We start from the raw sequence: 24,582 nt of genomic DNA, 5'->3' as shown, positions 1-24,582 counted from the left end.
AGAAATGCAGAAAATTGTGGTGAACACCAATGAGTTTGTCTAAAAATGTAGACAACCTCAACTGTTTTATTTGTGTCTACAATCTATTTAGTCCATGTATATCAGTTAAAGGTGCATGTGGTAGGATTTCACAGTGTTTTTTGTGACAATGAAGACAAAACAAACAAAATATTCTCAGGTGACACTGATTGGGTATAAAAAAATAGGTACATTCAAATATTTCCAACAGATTTCACATACAAAAAAATAAACAATTGGTAAAATCTAGAATAAATAAATAAAAAATACTGCACCTTTAAATACTCAGTGACAGGATGCTTCAAAATAAAATGGTGCAAATACAATAAAAACAAAAGCAGTATTCAAAATTAAACCCAATTTACAAAATAAAAGAAACATCCAAGCCAAAACAAACAAAAAAAATCCTCATAATAATTATAAAATGTAACAATTGTACAAAGTTATTACAATTAAGTATCTCATTCAGAAAAAAACAATATTTGAAAATCTTTACAGTAATCGTTCTACATTGTTTAGTTAGAAGAATAATGCTATTTAGAAAGTACAAAAAAGGGACACATTTTACACCTACCGTTTTGAAGCTGTGACTGTACATTAAGCAGATAAAATGTTAAAACCTGACACTGTGCGATATTTACATAAAATGTTTAGTCAGAGCTCAGATAAGCCTTTTCTTAAGTTCTAATGTGATGTTTGTTCTAGTATAAAAAGCAAGTGAGGTGGATTTGTGTTGCACTATGACCTGACTCTTTTAGAAGAAAAAAAAAAAGATCTCAGATAAGGAAAAGTGACAAACAAGCTGAGTAGCAGTCGCTGCTGGTGTTTAATATGACACCGATAAGAACATGGTCTGAAATGATAAAAGGTATGTCTGCTATGTCTATATTTAAAGCCAAAGGAGTCTCGGCTCGTGTGAATCAAAAGCCGAGTTTCCTTCAACCGTATTTGTCCGTGGCCACCGTTATCTGCAAAAGCTGGAAACGATGAATAAATAATGATAGACAGACCTAATAAAACACAGCCCTGCCAAGGAAGAGGAATTTTTGGGCAGTCTCTTAGTGTGGGAATGTGTACCCCGTTGGAAGGTACTACCTTCTAGTTCTGGACCAGGATGAAGATGAGGATTTATCCTCACCAAATAATCTGTAACCAGGGAAGAAAACAAAACACAAACACCAGAGGAATGATTTCTGTGCCTTCTGTGAGTAATTCACAGCTTCAGAAAATCCAAAGAGTTCAGATGTAAATCATAAGACTGTTAGACCTGAGTGAGACCCAGTCGATCGCAGCAGAGGTCTTGTTTCGATGACAATCATTTTGGTTTCTGCTTGGGATTTCGGCGCCAGTCCGTAGCTTCTCTATGGGTCTGTAAATAAGACACAGGAGGTAAAGTGAAGGTTAGGGAAGTCTTTAATTCTTTAGCACCAGACAGCGGGAGCCGTTTTATTTGGCCTCAGCCTTACGACATTTTTATGATCCGAATGATAAACTGTGAGCTACACATACACGTATGTCTGCTCAGCTGATGCAGTTAAATTATGAAATGTCAGAGGAGAAGAAAGCGATTTATCACTTGCAGAGATTTCTCTTTTTGTTCAATACTTCTGTCAAGACAGGTTCAGGTGGTGGTGACTCATACAAGGGTGTTGCCAAGTTTAGTCACTTACAAACACAATGGGTTTGGGTTTGTTTGGTGACTCCTCCACTGCAGCCCTGTTCACACGTTTGGACTGCTGCCTCCCTGCACCGCACGTCCTGACAGCTGGTTTGGACAACTCCGGCGGACTCCCAGTGTCTCCCTGTTTGGACTGCATGTTGACGAGGACCTGCTTCATCATAGCTAACTCCTGCAGAAACAAGTAGAGAAAATTGGTTAATTCACCTTACAGTGAAGTTTGCCCTCCTTAAAGTATTCATGATTTTGCCCTTTGCCTACTGTCACAGCTTGAACTTTGTGGTTTTAGGTATTAGTATTATAGTATTATAGTAATATCCACATTATATTTATATATATAAAAATATAGAAATACAGTATGAATATACATACAGTATATATATATATACATATATATATATATATATATATATATTTACACTAGTCCACCTGTGATTTCTTATCAAAGTATGGTTTCAAACTAGTCCAATACTACAGATGCCTAATCAAGGATGTGTTTTTTTTATTCTTGGAACTTTTCACAGGGCTCTTTTATCATCCAACAATAATCTGACCTTAATTCCAATCCTAACTCTGAACTAAGTCTTGAACCTTAAACCTCAAACTACCCTCTCACATCTCAGCAGTTCAAGCTCCTGCTGACTTTTGTCCACACAGACCAAAATGTTTTTCTTTTTTTTTTTTCAAAGATCTTTTCTGTAAATTTCTACTATGAGGTGATTAAGAACATAAAGAAAATGGGAGGAATTGTTAGTTCCTGTGAGTAAAGCCCAGAAAGTGATCATTTGTTCTTGTCCATAAAGCAAATCCTTCCATTAATCTTTTATCAAAGTAGCAAAAACAGCAACAAATTAACAAGTTAATAAGCACTGACTGATCGACGGTTGTAGAATCCTTAATCAATCAAACGGCATCACATCACACGGAGTGAATGTTAGTCCTGTCAGTAATTTTAAAACCAATAATAAAACAGTAACATGATGTAAATGCCTGATTTTATCCAAACAAATACAGTAAAAAATACACAGTAAATGATTCATAATATTTTCTAGTATTATGTTTTAAGCATTTTTTAATTATTTGCCTGAAATATTACATTTTTTTCCTGCTGTCGTGTTATTTGCAGCCACAAGTCTTCACAGCTTTACATTATTTGCAGCCACAAGTCTTCACAGCTCATCTCAGGAAGACAAACAAAAAAGACAAATTCAATGAGCTCAACCAGCTTATGGGTCGACGGGGGGAGAAGAGGTGGGCCGAGCGGAGGACTCGGGGCCATTTTCACGGTTCTATTTATCACCCCTGAGGACATGAGCCTTGGCATGTCACACATGCACGAGCGCACACACACGCACCCTGGTGGCATCTCAAACAGGCAGGCGGAGGAACAGCTGTCTGTGACAGGACGCATACTTCATACAGCAAACGGCTGGCTTTAGTGGGGAGGGGGCGTTGCAGTCCCATATGTACACACATACGAGCACACGCAATCTGGGGCAAAACTTTGCAACACAGTGTCGTAACGTACTGTGTGTGACCGTCAGTGGCCGGTTGGTTGAAGGATGGAAAAAGAAAAAAAGTTGAAATGTATTTATTCAAATTTGTTTTATTTATTCTTGTATTATCTAATTTAAAAAAACCCTGATCTGTTGGATTAAATTATAAAAAGTTCACATTTTTAATTTAATTTAAATGTGAACACAGCAGATTTAGAAGTGACGCAGTAACAATAAATCAAATACTAATTAAACTTAAGATCAATCATCAACCAGACTAATGACTGATAGACCTTTTTTTTACATTTTGAATTATAAAAATGTCTTTGACTTAATTTCTTTGGTATGTCTGAGAGAAAAAAATGACAATGACCAAATCTTTTTGGTCACTCTTTTTTACAATTTACGCAACAAACCAATATTACATATCTCTAAAATTAAAACCCACAAAATCGTCATTTACCAATAATGACGTACTTTATTGACACTATCAGAACCTTGAGTCAGGGCTAAGGTTGGGGAAACGTTACCTCTTGATGACTAAGAAGTTTCTCCAGATCGGCAGCCATGATGTTTTTGGTATGTTGCAGTGCAGTCCGTTCTTTCCTCAGAGAACTGGAGTCACAGCCAAAGACATGAACAGAGAAAACACATTGAGTTTAAACAACTAAAAATCTGTAATTAATGGACATTAAATTGTAATAAATAAACTCAGAGACGTGTTTACGTCCCGTCCAGGTCTGATGGTTTATGTTGTTTATTAAAGCAGAGTAAGTGTGGGTTGTAAAAATAAATTAGAGGAGTGTGAAGAGTAGACGTCGAGTGTTAATTATAACTCACGTCATATTTGTTTAAAGGTTGCAAAGAAACTTTAACTTGACGTACGTGTAACTACGATGTAAAAGCTTTTATTTCTCAACTTTGTCAGTTTTCTACAATTTGGTTTTATAATCTGCACTGGCTACATTTTTTTTTTTCTCAAGGCTTTAAATCATTCGAGCTAAGGTATGTCAAAACACGGACTTCAAACTCCTGGGATGGGAGGCACTACTGGAACATAACCCCTCCCCACAACCGACGTGCAACGAAATGTTATACACACAGGAGTGTTTACTTTGATAAGTTATTTTAAAGTTTTGGTTTAAAAATCAAATGACTGTTGATTTAGGAAAATGTTTGTACCGTCTAGCATTTTTAGCTTTCATGAGTCCAACCCTAACATGTGTAGCTTTGCCTGCAATTTTAAGTGGTTAATTATTAGGCGTAATCATGTGTGACTAATAAGAAAATGACAAATAGTGTTATCTGATTGTTTTGTTGTTCATTTAACAAGAGACTCACCACATGGACTGCTGTATTATACAGTACCTACTGTATTATAACCAATATATTAAAACCTAATAGTGTTAACCAAACTGCAGGTCAGGGACCAAGTTAAGGATTGTGGTTTAATTTAATCCAGGATTGACAAAGTTGTAAAACATTTTAAAAAACAAACGGGAATCTTAAATGTTTCATCAAACCCTTATTCTGAAGGAAAGTGAACTCCTTGTCATTGTGACACTGCACACCACTACACTCGACCAACTGTGACCTCTGTTTTTAACCCATCACCAAAGTGAACAGTGGTCAGCTTTAAGAACCCGGGGAGCAGTGTGTGGGGACGGTGCCATGCTCAGAGCACCTCAGCTGGTGGACTCGAACCTGAAGCCTTCCGGACCCACGTCCCCTTCTTTAACCACTAAGCCACCACTGCACCAAATTAGTCTGCGCTGTGTCTACAAACCCAAGGCAGCAGTGAGTTTATATAAGTGCACAGGTCGTAACACGAGTATTGGTTCAGTATAGAACTCATGCTGGAACTGATACCACCGTGTACACACTCACAACAATCTGCTCTCAGTGAGTTGGTTCAGACCGGGACTGTGTGATGTGGAGCTTGTGTGACAAGTCTGACCTGACCAGAGATTAAAAAACTGGCAAAGGTTTTTTTTTTTTTTAATCTCTTCCTTCTTCCTCATCTTCTTTAACACGTTTCAAGATCCTTCATTGTCACTAAGCAGTAACAAATTTACTGACGTTATAAAAATCTTTGTGTCATTCACGCCACAGGACACGAGATGAGACATGTCACACGTCCTCCTTTGGTAAGCCTGTGGTCTGTGGTCTCCCCCTGCTCCTCTGCCTTGACCACCTCTATCTCTACTACATCTGAAAATGTCTCAACAGTATTTATGATCCTGTCACTTTATCATGTAAAAAATGAAAATAATTAAAATACAGACACAAAATACATGTTCAGGCTCGTCCTTTGAAATAAATACCTAGTTAAAGGCCAGCGATGCACAACCACAGGAAAAAGGTCAAACATCTCTGTCAGACTGAGGATCAGGTGAAGCACGAGATGATTGTGATTTTTTTTTTTTTGCCTCAGGTCAGTGGAAAAAAGCAGCAAGAGAAAACCTGCAAATCTGTCAGGGCTGAATATTTCCCAGGTTAAAAGACAGACAGTGCCATGCAGTGTGTGTGTGTGTGTGTGTGTGTGTGTAGGGGGGGGGTATAAATTAACTTGTTAATAACTCAAAGAGAAAACTATGTTTTTTTGAAGGAATAGAAGACATACTTTAACATACTTAGGCTTTTTTGTTTTTTCGGCCGTCCTCTGCTCTTGTTGTGAACCTAATTTGGGACATTTTATGGACAGCATCAAATGAAGCAGTACCACTGGGAATCATTGGGGCAGTGTTGTGCAGGATAGCTCATGTTTGCCCATCCAAAGAAAAAGAAAAAAAAAGACAATGACAGACCAAGCAGAACCATGCAGATGAAGTATCTGTCCACATGTGGCGCTGTATCCACTGACCACCTGTTCTGACTCTGTTTGGAAGTCTCTCTGAGCAGGAACGTTATCACCGCCTCCTCCACCCTCGCCACATTTGTTATTGTTTGACAAACTCATGTTGATATGGAAATGAACTCTGAACTCAGCACAGCCCCCTAGTGGATGTATTGCTTATCAATTATGTCGAACATAGGGCACGATTGTTAAAGATGTGGGTAGTGACGTTTGAGACAGACTTTCATATTTAAGAACGCCTGTCGTGTCCACGTACCTGACGTCATCCTCCAGCGAGGAGACGCGCTCCTTCAGCGTGCTGATCTGTGCGTCCCTCTGTCGTACCGTCTCGATCAGGTAGCTGTGAGGCTGCTGCGTCAGCTCCAACAGACGGCTGGCTGCTGACAACTGACAAACAAAATGCACGTGTTGCATAGTTGAGCACGAGAGAAATTTAATTGAATACACACAAACTCAGTTGGTTGCAGTGCAATTCTGTCAAAGCTGTACGATATTTAGAGCAATGAATTTCTTCACATTTCTTGAGGAGACGTCAGTTTTACAGAAACAAAATCCAAGAAAAAAATCTATTATATAATCAGTCATAATGAGCCATAGGTTTTATATAATAGAATTTATTTTTTCTTCTTTTGTCTGGTCATTAAAAACACATTTAAATTAACATATAAAATAGAGGATTTTTTTTTAAATTAATGTTTAACATCTTGACTAATTTTCCAGGTCTGACAAATGAAAACTTAATTTTCTCTCCATAAATCTCCCCAATTGGCTCATTTAGTGTTAAACTCTTTATGCTGCAGCGTGACTTTTTAATGTCTCGTAGCAACTTGTAAACGTAGTCGTCTTGGCATACAGTAATTCAACCTTGGTATTTTTATTTTTCATTTACATTTTTCATTTATTTCCATGGGAGCTAGTTCATTCAGATTATGCTGCTAAACCTATTGTGAAACATCTAGTCATAGCACACTCATTCATGTTATTTTTTATCCATAGAAAAAAATCTGCTGCTGAAATCAAAGTCACAATAATCCTGTATTGACTTCCTCATTTAAAGAAAAAAAAATGTTTTACTACAAGCAGTAATGACTCATTCAGGCTGCATTGACTGAACCTGCCAGCATTGTACTTAAAACCTGTGTTAGGACAGATAAAGTGAGGGTGTTACACATTAAACCAACTTTACAGCAAGTCAGCGGTGAGAAGGACTGGGTGGAGAGAGGAAAAAGACAATAGTCAGTCAGGGCATCTGTGTGGGCGGCTAAGTGGTTAACACCCTCTGCCAGCGCAACTGAATAGAGGGAACAATTTTTCACCCTTTTCCTTTTCATACTCAATGAATCATGAGGTGTTCCGCCTGAGTACCAGTCAGTCAAAGCTCACAGGTGAATGAACGGCTGATTCAGACTGATGTCTGTCTCTTCAGTGTGCTCTCACTCACATCATTAGACACTGAGGGAACACACACACACACACACCCATAAGCCCTACTAGATGTAGAGAATGGTGCACGAGTGGTGGACACGTGACTGCAAGCTCACGAAAAAAACAAACAAAACCCAAACAAAAAAAAACACAAATACGGCACACGCCCATAAATGAAAGCTGATTGGTTCTCAGCGATGTCTTGGTTGGAGGGAAGCACGCAGCAGTGAAAGGCTGGGCCGTTACGGTTTGTTGGACGCGTTGACAGGTGTGACAGCGACTAAAACGCTGAGATTTCATTTGTCTAGTGCTGTGCTGAGATCCAAAAAAAATAAAATGTGTCCCTCTACAGTCACGGTATAACAAGAAAAGAAAATCAGACGGGATTAATGCTGCAGTTGCTTATCAAAAAAATAAGCTTAAGTAAAATACTTTTGTTGACAGTACTTTTGATGGAAGACACACCCAGAGCTGGTTCACTTGCACAGCTGAGGTCCAGGATTAGTGGAAGAATCAGTGACATCTAATGGTGGAACTGTGGGACGAAGGACTCCCCAGTTCACCCCTCCTGTTCTTTAGTGTTTAATGGGACTCTGCAACTGCATAAATGCTGTACATGATCTCCTGAAACTCTCCCTTCCTCCTGTTAAGCATGAGGTTCATGTTCCTTACTTGCATATCTACACAAACCCTTTACGTACACACTCCTGTGACTTGCATACAAAACTCCCTGACCCTAAGGAGAGCAGATGGATGTGCCGTTGTCCCTGACTCAGCAGAGTCACGCAGCAGTGTGTGGGAGAGACGAGAGAAAGAAAGAAAAAAAAAAACCCTGAACAAAAACAGGAGCCTCGTAGCATGGCTCTAAAATTATGGCTGTGTTGATGACATTAGATGTGAACGCCAGCAGATATAAATCATTACAACCTAAATGGCAATGACTGTGGAATAAAGTGACTGTGGCTTTTACTGTTGTTTTATTATTTCTACCGTTGGGTGAATGCCTACGGGCACGTACACGCCTGGATACAGCCTCTGTGAGTGAGTGTGTGTGTGTGTGTGTGTGTGTGTGTGACTTTACCTCGTCAGATACCTGTCCCGCTTGCGACTTGTGTGTTTCCAGCTCCCGTCTGAGTGACGTGTTCTGCCGCTCCAGCTGCAACACCCTGCGTGCCAGGTGAACACTGCACACCACCCAAAGAAAAAAACAAAAACACACAGTCATAGAAATTCCAAAACACGACAAAACAAACAAGACAACACTTGCGTGTGGTTCAGTGTTCCTCTCGGAGTTGATGTAACCACAGCTGATTGGTTGGATCAAAACAAGGGGAAAAAAAACAACCTCTCTGGAATTATAAGACTCTGAACTGTAGTCAAACTAATCCTAACACTGACACCTGTGTGTATCAGCCGATACATGATATATGATACTGATCTGGTTGTTGAACTAATAACCTACATCTCACCACCTGGCAGAACCTGAATGCATCAGGCATAAACGTTAGCTGTGGGCTGCGGCCCACTGACTGGTGTTTCATTAAAGGGTTAAATGTTGATTACAAATGAGGTGAAATTAAAAACAACATTGAAGAAGATCGATTTAAAGTACATACATATATGACTGAGAAGTTGACAAACCCTGAACAGAGCCAACACTTCTGTTAATTACTTGTTGACGAGATGTCAGATTCCAAATAATTAGTGGTATGTTTGATTCTATGTTACAACAAAGTGTGGCCGTGAGCCAAAGGACAGAGTTCCTTTGCAGTGGTAGAGTCGCTCGTTAAAATTTTTTTAATTTTCAGACTCGTGCACATATGTGTAGAAAGAACACACACAACACTGTAGCAGTACTGTAATGTGTATAGGTGTGTAAGTCACCAGTGTTTTCATGTCTGCTGCACTACAGTTTCTAATTAATGTCATCAACTTGAAGTTTCCTGAAGCGCATTGTTGAGACTGGAAAGGTTCAATCATTTCAAGGTTAAATCGTGTCTGATTTGATGTTTTTGACACTGTTTTTGGAACAGTCCTAATATGTAAAGAATGAAAAGACACAGGTCTGAGTCCAGGCACCGGAAACAAAGGGTTTACTAACGAACTCTAAGATCACGTTCAGATACCTCTTCTTCGCGGTGTCATGCAGTATTGTGTACAGTACCTCTGCTTCAGTCGTCTTCTGGCCGTTGTGGGAACATTGGCTCCGTAGCCGTACGAGAACAAAACCCTCTCTGCCTCGTCTTCATCCTCAACTGATAATAGAAAGAACATTTTGGGGAAATTGGGGAAAAATATTCTGTACTGTACTACGACAGTATACTGTTTATCTCCTTCTTACTCTCGGCAGCCTGCATCGTGACCTGGTCCAACTCCTGTTCCAGTTTTTCGTAGGTCTCCAGGCGTGGGGCCTGCCCGGCATTCTGGGACTGCAGCTCGGCCGCTCGCTTCTCTGACGACGTCTGCAGCCTGTAGAACTCCTGAGTGAGGAGCTGAGGGACAGAGTACTGAGTATTTACAAGACGCAAATGTTTGTGTATTTGTCACTCATTCATTCATTCAATAAACTTTGTTGTTTTTATCACACAGAAAACAATCTTTTTTACAACAACTTTACAACTTTTTAATACAGCAACTCTGTTCCCCCGGTCCAGTCATTTTCCTTCTTCAAGGCTTCAAGCCTGAAGTTATGAGCATGTTGTTTGTGCTTGTTCAAAATGCTGCCTCACTACAGTGAGATGAACTACAAGAAATGACTGTGACCTCGAAACCTGTCAATGAGGTGTAATTGTAATAATGACTTTTAAGTAGAAACTGCTTTGATGATGTGGGAACGTGTTTTTTTGTGCTTCTCATTTTTACACAACTGTGTATCATATAATATCTGTTAATCCACATCCTCATCCTCCAGAAGTCTGTTCCAAATAATGTAAAAAAAAATAAAAAAAAGTTAGCCGCCATATCACACTGGTTGCAGCAACAGTTGCACACACCATGTTCTGTATTTTGCCACTTCTTGAGAAGTGACTGAGAGGAAATAACATCACTTTGGATATTTATTTTGGGTTTGAGGGAATAAAACAGTCAGAGTTAATCATGCACCTGGACCAGTGACTGCACTGGTTCACAGACTAGGAAAACACAGGACTCTGTTTGACTGGTACCTCCAGCTTCTTCTGCTGCTTTTCACACTCCATCTGACACTGGGCCAGAACCTTTGCCGTCTCCTCCTTGACCATCTGAGCACGTTGGGCTTCGAAGGAGTGCAGCTTGGCCTGGTTTGACAGTTCTGCCACCCGGCTGTCAGTGCCCAGCTGCAGCTGACGGAACCTGTGTGCATGCAAACACAACACACACACACAAACACACACACACACACAGGTGGAGAACACAGTGAAATTAATTTGATGTGTGATGAAATTATATGAACAGTGAGATCATGTGTTTTGCTGCCGACACAAGCCTCAGTTATGGGCTCCTGGTTTGCACTCAGACGTACACACCGCCGCCGTCCTTCATCTAAAGACAATTTAGCGATAAAATACACGATGACATGTTTTGTTTTGAACACCTCAAAGGAAGCTTTTGTTTTTCCTTGCACAACGAACACTTTTTTTCCATGTTCAAAGTGTTAAATGGCAGCTAATAGCTCGATAACTTACACCAAATCGCGCGGGAGGGAAGCCAAGCGTTAAATCACCTCCTGACAGCAGAATATTTCTCAACGTCGTTGGCAGCAAAGTTAGCTCTGATTTGCTCATCTTTGATTGTACCTGGCAGCCAGAGAGAGATGTGTCTAATTACTGTAAGTGAGTAGAGAAAGAAGCTGAGTAGAGGACGGAATGTTTTTGAATTTCCACAGATCCTGTCGTTGGAACGGTAGAAATCTGTCGGAGCCCTGTCACATTAATGAAAGTGTGTGTTAAAACACTTCACACGTTGCAAACAGGCAGATGGAAGTGCGTTGCCCTGAGCAAAACAAGTACGCAGGCAGGTGAAGACTGTGATGATGGAGGAATTTATGAGGTTTTTTTTGCTGCTCCAGTGATTTGAATAAAAAAATAAAAAAATAAAATAAAAAGTGTGTTAGAGCCCAATGAAACAGCCGGAGCTGCATGTGCTTCCTGAGGCGCTGTTGAACCACATGCACACACAGGCTCCCATCATTCTGTAGATGTGAGCTGGATAATATTAATAACTCTTGATTACAGCTGACCTGATAGAGTTTCATCATCTATAGTGGAACAAACTGAAGCTGTGTGTGTGTGTGTGTGTGTGTGTGTGTGTTGGCCCTGACAGACGTGTACACATGGTGGACATTCTGTAGTACGCCTTTATTAAAAACTACTGCTGCAAATCTAGATATGAGAAAACAAGAATGTTCCTGAGAAACATTTTTGATGTTGGTTTTGATTAGTTTGTTTTTTTTTTCCCACTGTCGGCCATTTTTGTCCTCCGTCCAGTTAAATGCCTGAGATTCCCCCGTGGCAATTTTATTTACTATAAAGTTGATTGCCGTAGGCGGAATCCAGCAAAGAGATTCAACGTGGCTCTCACTACACGCTCCGCTCATCTGACACCCGTTTCAAGCTCGACTGCTTCATTCTTTGCCCCAAAAATAGGGCCAATGCGTGGGGTTAGGTGTTAAGGGCTTGAGGCGAGCATCTGTCGTTGCTGGCTTGTGATGCGACGCAGGGAGGCAATGTGATCGCAGCAAAGAGACAGTGCTAGGGAGATTGAAGTATTTGTGTGTGTGTGTGTTTGCATGGAAATTCCAACAACTGGTGGTTTGGATCTGGAAGAATGATTGGCATGTGGTAGTAACGCAGGACTGGGACACTGCTGCTGCTGAGGCCAGTGCTGCTGCTGCTGTTCATGTCAGTGTGTGTGTGTGTGTGTGTTGATAATTATACGACACATTTAAAATAGTCTGGAAAAAGTCACAATTCATCAGTGTGCGTTTGTGATCACACACACACACGTTGTGTTCTCTCACCGTGTTCTCATTGACGTATCATGGTTCATGATTTTAGTGTTGTCTTCATCACCATGGAAACCTTTGACTGCCAGTGGGAGTCTTGTTTAATTTCTTAAAATATTTTACTTTATTTTCCTGAGTCAGTTATTAATTTTTTCTCTATATGATTTATGTTGGATTCGACCGCATTAGAAAACGTGCTCCCGTGTGACTGGACTTCTGTCCTGAGGCTCTGGTTACTGGTGGTTAATATAACCATGTCAGTCGTCGTTAAGGTTAACGTTAGGGGCAACAACTGACTGGTAATAATTAAGGTAACGGTTAATGCTGTTGTTGGTCTGACCATATAAATGGAAATCAGTGAAAACTATTGTTGGAACAAACTATTGTTGTGGAACTAGAAATAATCCTACCTGCAAGCGACTAAAAACCAAAGAAAAGACGGTTTGTTTTACAAATGACAATGAGAATGTGAAATAATGTCATAAATCTCCGTCAGCATTTTTTAGCTGCTTCTCTCAACTTTCTGTAAATTGACTTACAACTTTCACTCTCAAACCATTTTACTCCACCCAGTGTGGAGTTAGACCAGTGATACCAGTGACACCAGTTTACACCTGTCTTCCTGTGACCTGCAGGGAGTCCTTGGACAACAGGTCAGTGGACAGTTTAAAAGCCAATTGTTCTAGTGTTCTTTGGTGGTAAAAGATGAAAAGAATTATGTTAAAATAAAATGAAAAATTAAATAAATAAAAATTGTTTAAAAGAGCCAAGTTTACTAATCATATATTAAACTCACTATCACTATTATCTTAATAATTATTATATATGTATTTATGTATCTATACATATACACAGACACCCATATACTGTAATGACTGCACTTATGAAGTCAGACAGCTTTTTTCTTATTGTGTCTATGTTGTTAATTGTGCAATTATTAAAAATATTTTATTCATACAATATTGACACATTTGTTTTTTTGTTTGCCTCTTGTGTAAATTAATTTCTTGTTAATTTACACAATAATATTTTATAAAATATTGGGAGCAAAACCCATTCATTAAGTTTTTTTAAATTTCTTCTTAAACATAAATGTTTGATCTGATCGTGAATTTAAAACACAATAAATAAATAAATATGTTATTCAGTTTTTTTGTGTGTGTATTTGTATGCATACTTGTGTGTTGTATGTACTTGTACTTAACTACATACTTACTTTCCTGATTGTTTTATTTTGTTCTGTGAATTGTTGACAAAGTTCAACAATGGAGGACAGTGTGTGATGACTGAGCTAAATGGAATGAGGCCGTGACAATTGTGATAATTGACATAATTGACACCTGCAATTTTGTTCACTGTGACCTGGTAAAAATTGGCTGCTGCTCAAAAAAGTTTAATTTAGCTTTAAATTATTACAGTTATTATTCAAATGATTGTTTTTCAAAATCAAACTGCACCGTTCACATAAACGTGTGTTTTTTTACAAACAGGCCAACAGCACTGCAGCGTCTCTGCCCCTTTAAACTAACCCTGATTTAAGTGCAGCTCTGGGAGAGTGCTCGTCTCCCAGAAGACCACCAGAGGTGCTGAACACTGTGTTTGCTTTAATGCTACACTGCCTCTGGTCATGCACCACTGATGACACAATCCTCAGCGATGATTTAAACACCATTCTCTCCACAACCAGTGTGTTGTAACTTTGGGTTCAAGGAGGTTTTTTTTTCACATTGCAAATGAAACTGCGTGTAAAGAAGTGACAACAGTTTTTTTTTGTGGTTCAGAACCATCAAAGTGGATTAAACAAACACATTCAACGTACAGTACAGGTGCCTTGTGGGAAAGATTCCAAGTCCTGTCGTCACACGTTTACGTTAAGAGCATGTTGCTGCATGTATGTAACTGATACAGTTTGTGTATATACACACAAACACATATATATATTTATATATATACACAAATATATATATATATAATAATTTTTATGAATGAATATCCATTTTAACAAAGTTAGAGACTAACAATTAATCGTGATTAATAAAGACCTCGATTAATCGTTCTGTATCCACAGCTAACCTATGATTAATCAGAAGAAAAAAAATTTGATAAAAATTGTAATCAGTTGCAGGAGTAAAGGAGTGAAGGAAAACCATGAGAAAGAGTGAAGTGCATCTAACAGTGATGTCAGCGAAGGACAGTTCCACTCACTGTTCCAGCAGCTGGTCGTATCTGGACTGAGTGTCTCTTTCAGCTGCCACTGCTCTGTCTTTCTCCAACACTGCATTGTCTCTGGCCTCCCGCAGGTTCCTGGAGAAATGAAGGCAGTGAGTAGAAGTACAACATATCATACCAAAACCAGACTATAAAAAGGATATTTTATTAATTATGATTAGCAGCATATTCTTCACCTTATTTACTAGTTCAGTATAGTGATCACCGTAGGCTGTAAATATTTATATAACTGAGTTAAAATTGCAAAACATAAGGTAGTAAAAACAGTGAAGCGTCACCAGATCTATTTTGGAAGTGCTTAGATTTTTCTAATAAAATCTGCATTTTTTTAAAGATTTCAAATGAATGAATTCACCTGTTCTCTCGTTCGTACATCTCCCTGGAGGATCTCTGCAGCTTGTCGATCTCCTGGTGCGTCTTGAGTCTGATGTTCTCCAGCTCTTCTCTTAACTTGCTTTCATACTCCATCTTATACTTGTCTCTGAGGCCAGAAAAAACATTTGATTTAATATGAAAGGATTGGAAGGTATGGTTTTTAACCTCAATTCAAATAAAATTCAACAAATATTTTTATAACATAGAAAACTCTCTGACTGAGTCTAACCTGGACGCTACATATTTTTCATAGGAATCCTCCCTGGCCTTCTTCGTGTCTTCTAATTGCACCTGTGACACAAGAACAAAAAATTAAATCCAGGTTCAAACTGAGAGAGGGGTTGGGGGGGGGTCATTTCTCCATCTTTGAAATTTAACAGGCTTTCTGGCCATTTTTCAAGTACCTGAAGCCTCTCCACACGGTCTTGTTCATGAGCACAGCGAACACTCAGCTCCGTGTTCTGCCTGTGGAGATACTCCTTGTCCTTTTCCAGAAAAGCCACTGCCTGCTGCAATGTCGCCACCTGGAGGGAATGACGGGAAAAAATAAAACTCATTGAGCCTCACAGACTTTAATGATGCATAAAATCTGTGGTAAATTCGTGAGAGTTGAGAGTGGTGTGAAGCACCTCTTTACTGAGTTTCTCCCTTTCTCTGCTCAGTGCCGTGTGAGCTAAGTCTAATGAGTGACACTTCCGTTTGTACTCCTTCATCTCTGCTTCAAGGTTGTCACGGTCTCTAAACAACAGACACACAACTGTTAGCAACGTTAGCATCAAATTCACCACTTTAATATCCTAAATCAGTTCTAAACTGCTTTTTGGCTGTGGATTAGGTAATTGACATTCAAACCCTGGAATCACAAGAAAGTCATATTCAAGCAGTACATGTACATATGTGTATATATACATATATACAAGTGTATACATATTCATATAAATATGAGGTATATGTGTATATATACATACACATGCATACAAATATACACATATGTTTGTGTGTGTTTATACATTTAATTATATTATAAACATACATACTACCTACATATGTATATATCGCTTTACAGCCTGTTCTCCTTCATTAGGCTTTAGATTTCTGCTGTTATTATTGTACACACACACCCACCGTTTGATGTTTGGGTAGTTGACAAGACGGTAGTCTCCCTCCTGGATCTGCTGCTTGGTATCAGCCAGTTCCAGAGTCAGTCTCTGGCACCTCAGCTCCACCTCTGCACGCAGCCGTCGCTCCTCCTCGTAGCTCTGCAAAGACAGGTCCACCATAGATGTGAATACAGATGAAACACCTCCCCACTCTAGGGTTGTTGAACTTAACATACGTAACTACAGCATCAATCAGTACACCTCCCCACTCTAAGATTGTTGAACTAAACATACGTAACTACAGCATCAATCAGTGGTTGGAAAAAAAAGTCCATGATTTGTGTGTATGTGAGCGGTACCTCCATCAAAGCCTTCAGCTGTGTTCTGTGTGTGTCCAGTTCTTCATTCAAACTGCCTTTCTTTACACTCAGTTCGGCCACTTGAGCCTTCAGTGGAGTAACGACCTCATGGAAACGAATCTGAACACAATGAAAAAAAAAACAAGAACCTCATCAACTCTTTGTGGTTAATTTTTTTTTAGTAACAGAACTGAGAGGTCATCACCGTACTCACAGCGACATATTCCTGTATGGACAGCTTGTCCTCAGGGAGGTCCCTCAGCTCCTGGTACCGGTCCAGGGAGATCTCCAGATCTCTCAGAGACTTCCGCAGCTCTCCAGCTTTTTCACACAGTTGTCGGTTTGTCTCCTCCAGCTGCTGCTGCCTCAGCAGGATGGTCTCCATCTCCTGTTTACGCAGAGTTTGCTCTTTCCTAAAGACGGGAGCTTGGATTTTAAAAAACTGAAGCGGTGTGTTACTGTGTTACTCTACAGGAGATGTGATTTTTTTCCTGAAGCAGTGTGTTACTCTACAGGAGATGGGATTTTTTGCATCACTAAAAATGGAAGAAATCTTGATTATTATACTCAATTTTACTCGATGAATCATTTGATTAATATGAATAAACATGACATCGTGTGCTTTCTGCTGCATATTGCAAACGTGTTGACAAAACAGGGTTTTTTTAGAGCATGCAACAAAATCACATAATTAGTGTGACACGTGAATCCCACTGCGCCCAGACATCATCTGTCATTTTTACCTGTTCTCTTCCTGAGCGAGTTTCAGCTGACTGTCCAGCCTCAGGGTCAGTATTTGTTTCTGATGCACAGCATCATTAAGTTTCTCCTCCAGCTCCTCAATCTGAAACAAATGTCCAACAATTCAGTTCCTGTAACATAAGTATACATCCAGCCAAAGATGCTAATGTTTAATTAGCTCCTCTTTTGGTCCTGGAAGGTCTTGGTTGTATTTGAACAATGATATAGATCATTATTATTATTGTATTTTAGAACTCAATATGAAGCAGCATAATCACAATTCCTCAGAGTCAAGGCTCCTTTTACAAGAACAAAGCAAATGTTCTTTTTACCTTTTTAACATATACATCCAACATATCCAACACAGCCTGCACACACGTGAGTAGGACTCTATTACGTTCATGTATTCCAAGATATATAACAGAAGACGTCAGTATTTGTACAATGATTGTATTTTGTTTATCTATACATTTTATTGTATTTATTTTCCATCAGAATATTGCTTACCTTAGACATTTGGTCGGCCTTCATGTTGTCTATGATGAGGTTCTTCTGAGCCAGCTCGATCTTCAGCAGCTTGAGGCTGTACAGCAGCTCCTTCCTCTCCAGCAGCTGACGGGTCACTTTCTGGGATCCGTCTCTCTGCTCGTCTGATGAGGACACGTCTTCGGTGGTTGGCACGGTGGTCTCCAGGCTAATGTCCTCCGACTCGGGATCCATCGAGCTAGACGCATTGACTGCTGTCAGTCGCAGCTGATGCTTCTTTGGAGGCATTTTGAGTTTTTTTTACCTCCTGTTTCAGACACTAAAGTTACGTACGGAGGTGAAATAGCAAAAGGCTACATGTGGCTATTTTATTTTTAAGACGTTTTTACCAGAGATTACAAAAGCCAATACAATACATTCAGAGGCGGTCTGCTGAGAAAAGAAAACGTAAACAAACACTGTGGCTTCCGGTTATTTAAAACCGTGTGCTTAACTTACTGCCACGTAATTAAACAAAAAGCTTTTCCGCTTTCAGCAACAACTCGTTATTCCGGACTAAATAAACCCTCACACTATAGATTGTTTTCATTTTCAACGGTCCCGCTCTGAGCTGCCTGTAAACCGCCACCGAAACACTGTGTTGGTTTTTTCAGAACAGCGCCCTCTATGGCAACATAAAAAAGTACTGTTTCCTCCTCCTCGGATTTAAGAGTTGCCGGTCATTATGGGAAATTATTGCCAACTATCGGTCAATAAAAAATAAATTCATAACAAGATATTGTCTTTTTAATACCCAGTTCCATAAAGTATGCAAATTGAAATACCTTTGAAATAGCTCTGTTCGATTAACCACGGTCCCATCCTCTATGGGGCGCTATAAATTCAACTGCTAATTTTTGACCGGATGTCTAGCTTTGGAACGGCTTTCCTCTACGCTTGTTTTCGTCAAGCAAGAATTACATGGCCAACCAAAACGTGACCAACGTGTCTAATATTGTTGTAGAGAACTACCTAAATTCACCTTTCTTACAGCAAACGTATATTTTGACATAGTAGTTTACAAGTTACATATTTAATAAAATTGCGGTGGGGTTTTTGAATATTATAAAATTATATGACGAGAGCTTCTAACTCCGGGAAAGTTTTAACGGCCTAAAGTCGGCGTACACATGGGACGCTTCTAGTTATTCACATTTGTCAGATGTTGTGAACAAAAACTTCTACATAGGGTTTTTTCTTGAGTAACCGTCATCATGTTGAAATCTAAAACTTTCGTCAAGAAGACGCGGTCGGGTGGGGTGGTAAAAATCGTGCGTGAACATTATCTTAGAGACGATATTTGGTGCGGGAGTGAAGCCTGCAATGAATGCAAACAGGAGTCCACGGTGCTACAGAAAGACGCGTGTATTGAGAGCAATCTCTGCTCCTTTCCTCATTACCTGGTGCCTGACACGAACGTGGTGCTACATCAGGTAAGAAATGTGGCATTACGTACTTTATTACTATTTACTTTATAATTATAACCCCCTCCTTAATAATCAGTCAAATGAGGCATACTTAATATAAATGTATTGACAACCCTAATACTACAGTGTACATCCATAAATTAGCCTTGTTTCAATTTATGGTAGGGTTGTGTTGTATAATATTTTTTACCATTTAAAATTTTCATTTAGTTATTATTATTACTCACTGTAAATATATGGTTCATGTTGTACTTTCTTGCAGATTGACGTTTTGGAAGATCCTGTGATTCGTAATGTAATCATCCTCCAGACTGTGCTGCAGGAGGTTCGCCATCGTAGTGCACCCGTTTATAAACGTCTGAAGGATGTCATACATGAAAAGGAGAAATTCTTTTACACTTTTACCAATGAGCACCACAGGTACAAAGACATTATGAACATTTAAACTAGATTGCAATAAATTAAAGTATAAAACCTCACCACTGAAGTGCTACATTTATTGTACATATTTTATTCCCCAGAGAGACATTTATTGAACGTGAACCTGGGGAGACTGCCAATGACCGAAATGACCGGGCAATCCGTGTGGCAGCCAAGTGGTACAGCCAGCATTTGAAATCTGATAAAAATGGGCTCCAAGTAGTCCTCCTTACCAACGACCAGGGGAATAAGAACAAGGCAGAAGAGAGTGGACTGCTGGTGTACAGATGTAATATCACACTCAACTATGAAATGTTTTGTTCCACTGTATGTCATTTTATTAGACACAAACGTGGGTTACATCAGTCAGACATCAATTGTGTTCAACACTTTGTCACAAGCTTGTTGTGTTTTTCTCTTTCTACCTTCCAGGTGAAGAATACATCAAGAGTCTGATTGCCAATCCTGAGCTTGTAGATCGTCTGGCTTTGTCTAATGATGATAAGGTGATTTTTGTGGTTTTTATTACCCATACACCTCAGCACAACATCAGTCTATTCCATTGATTTATTTTCTTCCTCCTATAGAATGAAGTTACCAGTAGTAAGGTGTTATATCCAGAACACCTGCCTCTGTCCAAGATCCAGACAGGAATTAAAAGTGGTTCCTTCATCCAGGGAACCTTCAGGGCCAGTAGGGACAACTATCTGGAAGCAACCGTTTTCATCCAGAAAGAAGGAGACGACAGCACAGAGGTGTGTGAGAATTTGGGTGAAATTATAGGATTTTTGCCTTGAACAGATATGTTTCAATTGTGAAGTCATCTACAAGGTCTGTACTTTTCTTTGGCCTCTCTCTTCAGGTTCTTATTCAGGGTCTACAGCACCTCAACAGAGCAGTGCACCAAGATGTGGTTGCTGTGCAGCTGTTGCCGCAGAACCAGTGGGTGGCACCATCTTCGGTTGTTCTGCAGGATGATGGTGCAGCAAAAGATGACAGTGTTGAAGAAGGAGAGGAAGAGAAAGCTGTGAGTTGGGTTTTGAGTAAATAATACAAATACATTAGGTCGTGCAAGAAAATAAAATAAAAACACGTGTTTTCATGTGACAGTTGAGAATATCAGCAGCAGAGGCGGCCAGAAAACCTACAGGGAAGGTGGTGGGAATCATCAAGAGGAACTGGAGACCATTTTGTGGCATGCTGAACGTCTCCCAAATTAAAGAGGTGAGTCTTATTAAGTTGTAATGTATATTTTAATGGGGAGAAAAAGTTTGCTTTGCCTTTTAAAATTGTTTTCTCAACTGGTTGATAGGATTGAGTAAAATCAGGTTTTATTTGTCAAGTGTTGTAGACAAAGGACTTAAAAATGCACAGCGCGTTGAATCTGTCTGTCATTTTCTTCCCCTGGGGCGCTGACCTTGTCTTTTGTCTGACGTGCAGTCCACTCGCCATCTCTTCACCCCGGCAGACCGACGTATCCCACGCATTCGCATTGAAACCCGTCAGGCATCGAGTCTGGTGGGGAACAGGATCATGGTGGCGATTGATGGCTGGCCCAAAGACTCCAGATATCCAAATGTAGGGTTTTCTACTGAATAACTAGAAAGAAAAACATGCAGTTTTTTGACTTAGTGAAAACCCTGGTTGCTCTATATTAGGGTCACTTTGTGCGCAGCCTGGGAGGAGCAGGGGAGAAGGAGACAGAGGAGGAGGTGCTGCTCCTTGAGCATGACGTCCCTCACCAGGCTTTCTCTCAAGCCGTGCTTAGTTTTCTTCCCAAGTTGCCGTGGGCCATCACCAAAGAGGTAACGGCACACACCCAGCTCCTGGACATGTAGATGAGTGTATGTGGAGTATAAGAAGTATTTAATCTGTGATTCAGGACCTGGCCAAGAGAGAAGACCTGAGACAACTGACTGTGTGCAGCGTGGATCCTCCAGGATGTACAGATATAGATGATGCCCTGCACTGCAGAGAGCTGGAAAATGGAAACCTTGAGGTATATTACATAACGTCCACATGTTCACACCTACAATAGCTGTAGTGAAAATATTGACGACTTAATTTCATCTCCTGGGATTATTTCTGTGCTGTAGGTTGGAGTCCACATCGCTGATGTCAGTCATTTCATCAGACCAGGAAATGCTCTGGACAAAGAGGCTGCCAACCGTGGAACCACTGTCTACATGTGTGGCAAGGTGATGAGATGGTGACACAGACGGACACACATGCTGCAGAACTTGACGTCTGCCCCCTGTTAAAAATGTGTAGTAGAACCAGCAAACAAAAGTTTTTACTGTTGAAAATGTGTAGTAGAACCAGCAAACAAAGCTGAAGGAAACCTGTGGAACAGTGTGAAATTAAAAATACTTTTGTTTTTGTTTCCTCCTCCAGAGAATAGACATGGTTCCTGAGCTGCTCAGCTCTAATCTCTGTTCTCTGCGCTCTAACGTAGAGAGGTGAGGACTGAAACACACACACACACACACACACACAGAGCCTGGTATTCATGAGTTGTGAGGACTTGAAGTGGACATTATGCGTTCCCTGACCCCTCGTCCTCACCTTAACCATAAACATGACAAATGTACCGTGTGTCTAATGTGAGTATGGATTCTGTAACTTTTTGTCTCGTCTACCCATAGATTCGCTTTCTCATGTATCTGGGAGATGAACCATGAAGCTAAAATCCTAAAGACGAGATTCACAAAAAGTGTCATTAACTCTAAGGTACCGACACCAACAACATGCATTCACTCAGCTCCAGATACAAGAAAACCACAAAACTATTGTGACGTTCAGGTGGTTCTTTTTCTAAATTTCTCTTTTCTCCTTAATCTTGTTTCAGGCGTCTCTGACCTACGCTGAGGCCCAGATGAGAATCGATGATGTCAACAAAAACGATGACATCACAAAGAGCCTGCGAGGCCTGAACAAACTGGCTAAAATCCTTAAAAGGGGGAGGATAGAGAAAGGGTGAGGAACAAGAGAAACACAGAAGACCCAATTTCTCTCTCTCTCTCTCTCTCTCACTCACAGACAGACAGATCATTTTTGTCGTCAAACATTGTGTATAATTGTGTATGTTTGTTGTATCTGATGTCCTACAGCGCTCTGACACTGTCGTCTTTGGAAGTGCGTTTTCACATTGACAGTGAAACCCATGACCCTATTGACCTCCAGACCAAAGAACTCATGTAGGTGCCTTTAAATCTATTGTTTTTTCTGATGTTGTTTCTATACCTAATTTCACTGAACCTCTGTGATGTTGGACTGACTTTAACTTAAAAAAAAAAATCTGTGATGTTGGATTGACTTAAAAAACATCTTGAATTTAGGGAGACAAACTCCATGGTGGAGGAGTTCATGTTACTGGCCAACATTTCTGTGGCCCAGAAGATTTATGATGAGTTTTCAGAGTGTGCCCTGCTGAGGAAACACCCTGCACCTCCTCCATCAAACTATGAGATTCTGCTCAAAGCTGCAAAGTCCAAGGTGAGTGGAGGACAAGGGTTCCATGGCAAAGGGTTTAGTTTGGTTATTTATATATATAAATAAATAGTTATAATAAATATATATATATATATAATTGTAACAATAGTCTTTTCAGAACGTGGAGATCCACACAGACTCAGCTAAAGCACTGGCCGACTCTCTGGACATGGCCAGAGTGGACCACTTCCCCTACTTTAACACGCTGCTGCGCATACTAGCCACCCGCTGCATGATGCAGGCCGTATATTTTTGCTCGGGCATGGACAGCGACTTCCACCACTATGGACTTGCATCGTCCATTTATACACATTTTACCTCACCCATTAGGAGGTAATGTGAAAACTGTATTTCACTGCATACCTTTAATAGTGTTTGACCTTTTCTGCAGTTTTAGTCTAAAGATGTGTTTTTCCCTGGCTTTCTAACACAGGTATTCAGATATAATAGTGCACCGCCTGCTGGCCGTGGCCATAGGAGCAGACAGCACTTACCCCGATCTGATGGACAAACATAAGCAGTCAGCTCTGTGCAACAACCTCAATTACAGACATAAGATGGCTCAGTATGCACAGAGGGCATCAGTGGCGTTCCACACACAGGTTAACACACACACACACACACACACACTACTTTCCAGTGTAATGTAGCACATTCTATATAATGTTTGCCTGGAAATCAGGGTTTTAATCCAAATACGTTTTGTTGCAGTTGTTCTTTAAGAGCCGAGGAATCATTAACGAAGAGGGATACGTTCTGTTCGTGAGGAAAAATGCGATCATCGTACTCATCCCAAAGTTCGGATTGGAAGGAACCGTGTTCTTTGACAGAAAAGACAAAAACAACCCGAACCTCGTCTTTGATGAAGAGGTACAGTTTATATTTTAGTAATTTCTTTTTTGGTATTTATTTGGTTCACCTTTGACATGTTTATAAATGTGTTGTGTGTGTGTGTGTGTAGGGCCCAACTCCTAAGGTAGAGCAGCACACTTTTCACATATTTGACAAAGTGAAGGTGACGGTCAGCCTGGACGACACCAACATTCAGCACCAGAAGATCCGCATGGCTCTGACCGACCCTGTGGTAAGACTGAATAAACTGCACTGCAGTTTCAGTAGTTTACAACTAATAAGAATTGACATCCATATATATTTAAACACACATTCATATATGATGCATTTTCTTCTCTCAGATCCCTGGTGTCAGTGTCCCACCACCGGACGTTGAACCACAGGCCAAGAAACCGAAACTTGATCGTTGATAATACAGAATGCAGATGTTTTTTTAATTTTCTTTTATAGAATCTACACAAAAGTTTTGTTTTCATGCATTGACAACATTTGACCAGTGGCCTTTTTTATAGTATGAACTCATACCATACTTTAGTATGATTGTCAATATATAAAGATGGATAAACATACTGTAAATGCGCTGACATTAAAGTGCTTTTTAAAAAAG

The 24,582-nt window shown here is 40.0% G+C and overlaps 2 protein-coding genes across 4 annotated transcripts; one reads left to right on the top strand and one right to left on the bottom strand.

The window, feature by feature from the left end:
* Window positions 1–14: 14 nt before the first annotated feature.
* Window positions 15–19,539, bottom strand: pibf1 (progesterone immunomodulatory binding factor 1). 3 transcript variants are annotated; one of them, XM_025060759.1, is made up of 19 exons: window positions 19,439–19,539; window positions 17,767–17,983; window positions 17,262–17,362; window positions 16,733–16,931; window positions 16,519–16,638; window positions 16,185–16,318; window positions 15,689–15,797; window positions 15,464–15,583; window positions 15,289–15,350; window positions 15,040–15,165; window positions 14,661–14,759; window positions 10,639–10,804; window positions 9,816–9,966; window positions 9,639–9,729; window positions 8,556–8,658; window positions 6,306–6,436; window positions 3,723–3,807; window positions 1,689–1,868; window positions 15–1,387 (listed from the first exon to the last, which is right to left on the bottom strand). In XM_025060759.1, exons 2-19 carry the CDS (start codon window positions 17,977–17,979, stop codon window positions 1,334–1,336), a joined length of 2,244 nt encoding a protein of 747 aa, XP_024916527.1. In that variant the 5' UTR covers window positions 17,980–17,983; window positions 19,439–19,539; the 3' UTR covers window positions 15–1,333. The 3 variants fall into 3 exon arrangements, with proteins under 3 accessions (XP_024916527.1, XP_008319768.1, XP_024916526.1); XM_008321546.3 differs by lacking the exon at window positions 19,439–19,539 and having other exon boundaries at window positions 15–1,164; window positions 1,286–1,387; window positions 17,767–18,398; XM_025060758.1 differs by lacking the exon at window positions 19,439–19,539 and having other exon boundaries at window positions 17,767–18,398.
* dis3 (DIS3 exosome endoribonuclease and 3'-5' exoribonuclease) lies at window positions 18,846–24,581 on the top strand. The gene is made up of 21 exons (XM_008321547.3): window positions 18,846–19,217; window positions 19,474–19,631; window positions 19,733–19,920; window positions 20,064–20,137; window positions 20,219–20,386; window positions 20,494–20,658; window positions 20,742–20,855; window positions 21,072–21,209; window positions 21,290–21,436; window positions 21,514–21,630; window positions 21,728–21,829; window positions 22,026–22,090; window positions 22,277–22,361; window positions 22,480–22,607; window positions 22,742–22,828; window positions 22,970–23,126; window positions 23,242–23,456; window positions 23,557–23,725; window positions 23,835–23,993; window positions 24,085–24,207; window positions 24,317–24,581. Exons 1-21 carry the CDS (start codon window positions 18,999–19,001, stop codon window positions 24,383–24,385), a joined length of 2,847 nt encoding a protein of 948 aa, XP_008319769.1. The 5' UTR covers window positions 18,846–18,998; the 3' UTR covers window positions 24,386–24,581.
* Window position 24,582: the final 1 nt, after the last annotated feature.

This window comes from Cynoglossus semilaevis, chromosome 12 (assembly GCF_000523025.1).
Source record: "Cynoglossus semilaevis isolate Cse_v1.0 chromosome 12, Cse_v1.0, whole genome shotgun sequence".
Taxonomy (NCBI): domain Eukaryota; kingdom Metazoa; phylum Chordata; class Actinopteri; order Pleuronectiformes; family Cynoglossidae; genus Cynoglossus; species Cynoglossus semilaevis.
This window is presented reverse-complemented; position numbering and strand designations above follow the sequence as displayed.